This window comes from Cynoglossus semilaevis, unplaced genomic scaffold (genome assembly GCF_000523025.1).
Source record: "Cynoglossus semilaevis isolate Cse_v1.0 unplaced genomic scaffold, Cse_v1.0 C19282059, whole genome shotgun sequence".
NCBI classification, from domain to species: domain Eukaryota; kingdom Metazoa; phylum Chordata; class Actinopteri; order Pleuronectiformes; family Cynoglossidae; genus Cynoglossus; species Cynoglossus semilaevis.
This window is the reverse complement of record NW_007585325.1, coordinates 2,377-4,431: the sequence shown is the minus strand read 5'-3', so window position 1 is coordinate 4,431 and position 2,055 is coordinate 2,377. Positions and strand designations below refer to the sequence as shown.

The window sequence follows — 2,055 nt, the reverse complement described above, 5'->3', positions numbered from 1 at the left end:
TTTTTTGTTTGTTTTTTTTCCCCATTTACACTTATGCTGTCTATAAAACTCTTCAAGCCAAAACAAATACCAAATGTTGAGGTTTTCAAACTATGGTTGTCAATCAATTACAGTTTTGATCTGAATAATCACAGGGTAGCTGTAGATTAATCATAAAATGTACACAGGTTACTGTACAAGCATAGGGTATTTAAAAAAAGAAAAAAAAGAAAGTTAACTCACAAGAACATACATTTTTCATAAAGAAAGGCAGAATTCTTTCATATACTCTTCTTGCTGTCACTGTCATGTGAGGCTCCAGATGACAGTCAGCATCGCCATGAAACCATTGCCGATAGCGACAGCATAGCCGATGTGCACATTTTTGTCAATTGCATCACTAAAAGAAAACAAATGTTAGCATCAAATACAGGATGTTAGCATCAACGCCTGTTTGACATTTGTAAACTTTATACCATAGATCAGTTTATTACCTGAAGTGAAACAGTGCCAGCAGTGTTGGAGGCACCTTACCCAGTTGATAAGAGTCCAGGTAGGTGATAATCCATGAGAAGACGGCGCAGATAGAACCAGCTAATACTGACAGCACCAGGATGCTCCAGAAACCTTCCCAACCAAATAATAGAATATTAGCAGAAAAGAAGATAATGCAATTCAGAATACAATAAATAAAATGACCAAACTGTAATAACTGGTTATTCTGAGGAGTCATACATTACCATCACCAGGCTTACTCTATCCACACTCACCCAGGATCCTTACTTCAGTCCCATCCAATCCTCTGACTGTCCCTGCCCGCAGCTCTGAAACAGTGCCCATCAGTCAGTATCAACAGCTGGGTCACACTGAGATAATTTGATGTTTATGCCCAAGTTCAAACAATAAAATGAATTGTTAGTGTGTTGCTGGCTCCTAGACATACTGTATATCCATATGAATAGAGGTCCAAAGGAAAATGAAGTACTGTACCTGTCACTCAATGATCTCGCCTCAATGTTTTAACATTTTACTGACTTGGCTGCATTTACAAAAATCAAGGGCAACTAGGACATTGCAGCCTACATTGGATCAAACATTTTAGTTTTTTCTTTAGGTCTTTTCTGACTACACTAGGTGACCTTAAACAACAGTGCCCAGTGTTAGGAGTGTACGGCTCCTAAGAACAGCAAAGCTCTGCGCTATGTTTGTCTTCACCTTGACAAACTGTTTGTAATTGATCGATAAATCACGTGTTCAAAGGATTAAATTGTTCGTTGTTTTTGAACATGTTTTGAACAAATTTCTACGGTACAGAAAATAAAACATTTTACCAGTATTGGAACAACGCACTTGCACCCCCTACAGAACTTGTTAAACATTTTTAACAAGTTCTCATGAACCTTACATAATGTTTTCATGGGTCAAACACATATTTACATATAATGTTTACCTTTTATTATGGGATATATGAAAGCAGAGATACAGCCGACAGCAGCTGTAAACAAGGTTGCGCTCAGGACGGACACAGCGACCACCCGCCACCGGATAGTTCCTTTTCGGTCAACCGCACCTTCACCGACATGAGTCTCGGCTGAAGATTCGCCCACAATTGCGGTTCGTGAATGCCTCATGTTATCCGACAAAAATATAAGCTTTTCTCTACCGATTCGACTGGCTGAGACAACGCTTCTCCACAAAATGAAGGGCTGCAACGCAAGTTTAATCGGGAACTTTCTGGTTTGTTTTGGGACTTCCGTTAAAGTAATACTGTCCCTCGGGTCGACCCGTAGATGTACAGTAGTTTTTTAACCGTCAAACTCAAAACGTGGGTGGGTATTTAGAGTAGTACCCTAGATATAAACAAAAGGGTATGAATTGTATAAAGAATTGAACTGTAAGCAAGAGGGTAAACTAATGAATCAATCAGTTAATATTTTATATAGGCTTTTACAACAACCTAAACGTGACCAAAGTCATTTCCTGTAAGTTACTTATTAAACAGTTATTAAACAGTAGCAAACATAACAAATATACTAAAACAAAACCAGTGGAAAAATATAAAATGTATACATAGCA

The 2,055-nt window shown here is 38.2% G+C and overlaps 1 protein-coding gene across 1 annotated transcript; it reads right to left on the bottom strand.

Moving 5' to 3' along the window:
- Nucleotides 1-13: 13 nt before the first annotated feature.
- On the bottom strand, nucleotides 14-1,755 carry arl6ip6 (ADP-ribosylation factor-like 6 interacting protein 6). Its single transcript, XM_008337777.3, has 4 exons — nucleotides 1,430-1,755; nucleotides 750-803; nucleotides 474-606; nucleotides 14-379 (listed from the first exon to the last, which is right to left on the bottom strand). Exons 1-4 carry the CDS (start codon nucleotides 1,608-1,610, stop codon nucleotides 286-288), a joined length of 462 nt encoding a protein of 153 aa, XP_008335999.1. The 5' UTR covers nucleotides 1,611-1,755; the 3' UTR covers nucleotides 14-285.
- Nucleotides 1,756-2,055: the final 300 nt, after the last annotated feature.

What these genes read in the sequence shown, in the direction of transcription:
- arl6ip6 (XM_008337777.3), bottom strand. Translation starts at nt 1,610, where the DNA reads ATGAGGCATTCACGAACCGCAATTGTGGGCGAATCTTCAGCCGAGACT. An exon ending in GACTGAAGTAAGGATCCTGG is followed by an intron (nt 607 to 749) that starts GTGAGTGTGGAT and finishes TTGGTTGGGAAG; the next exon opens with GTTTCTGGAGCATCCTGGTG. An exon ending in CTGGCACTGTTTCACTTCAG is followed by an intron (nt 380 to 473) that starts GTAATAAACTGA and finishes GTTTTCTTTTAG; the next exon opens with TGATGCAATTGACAAAAATG.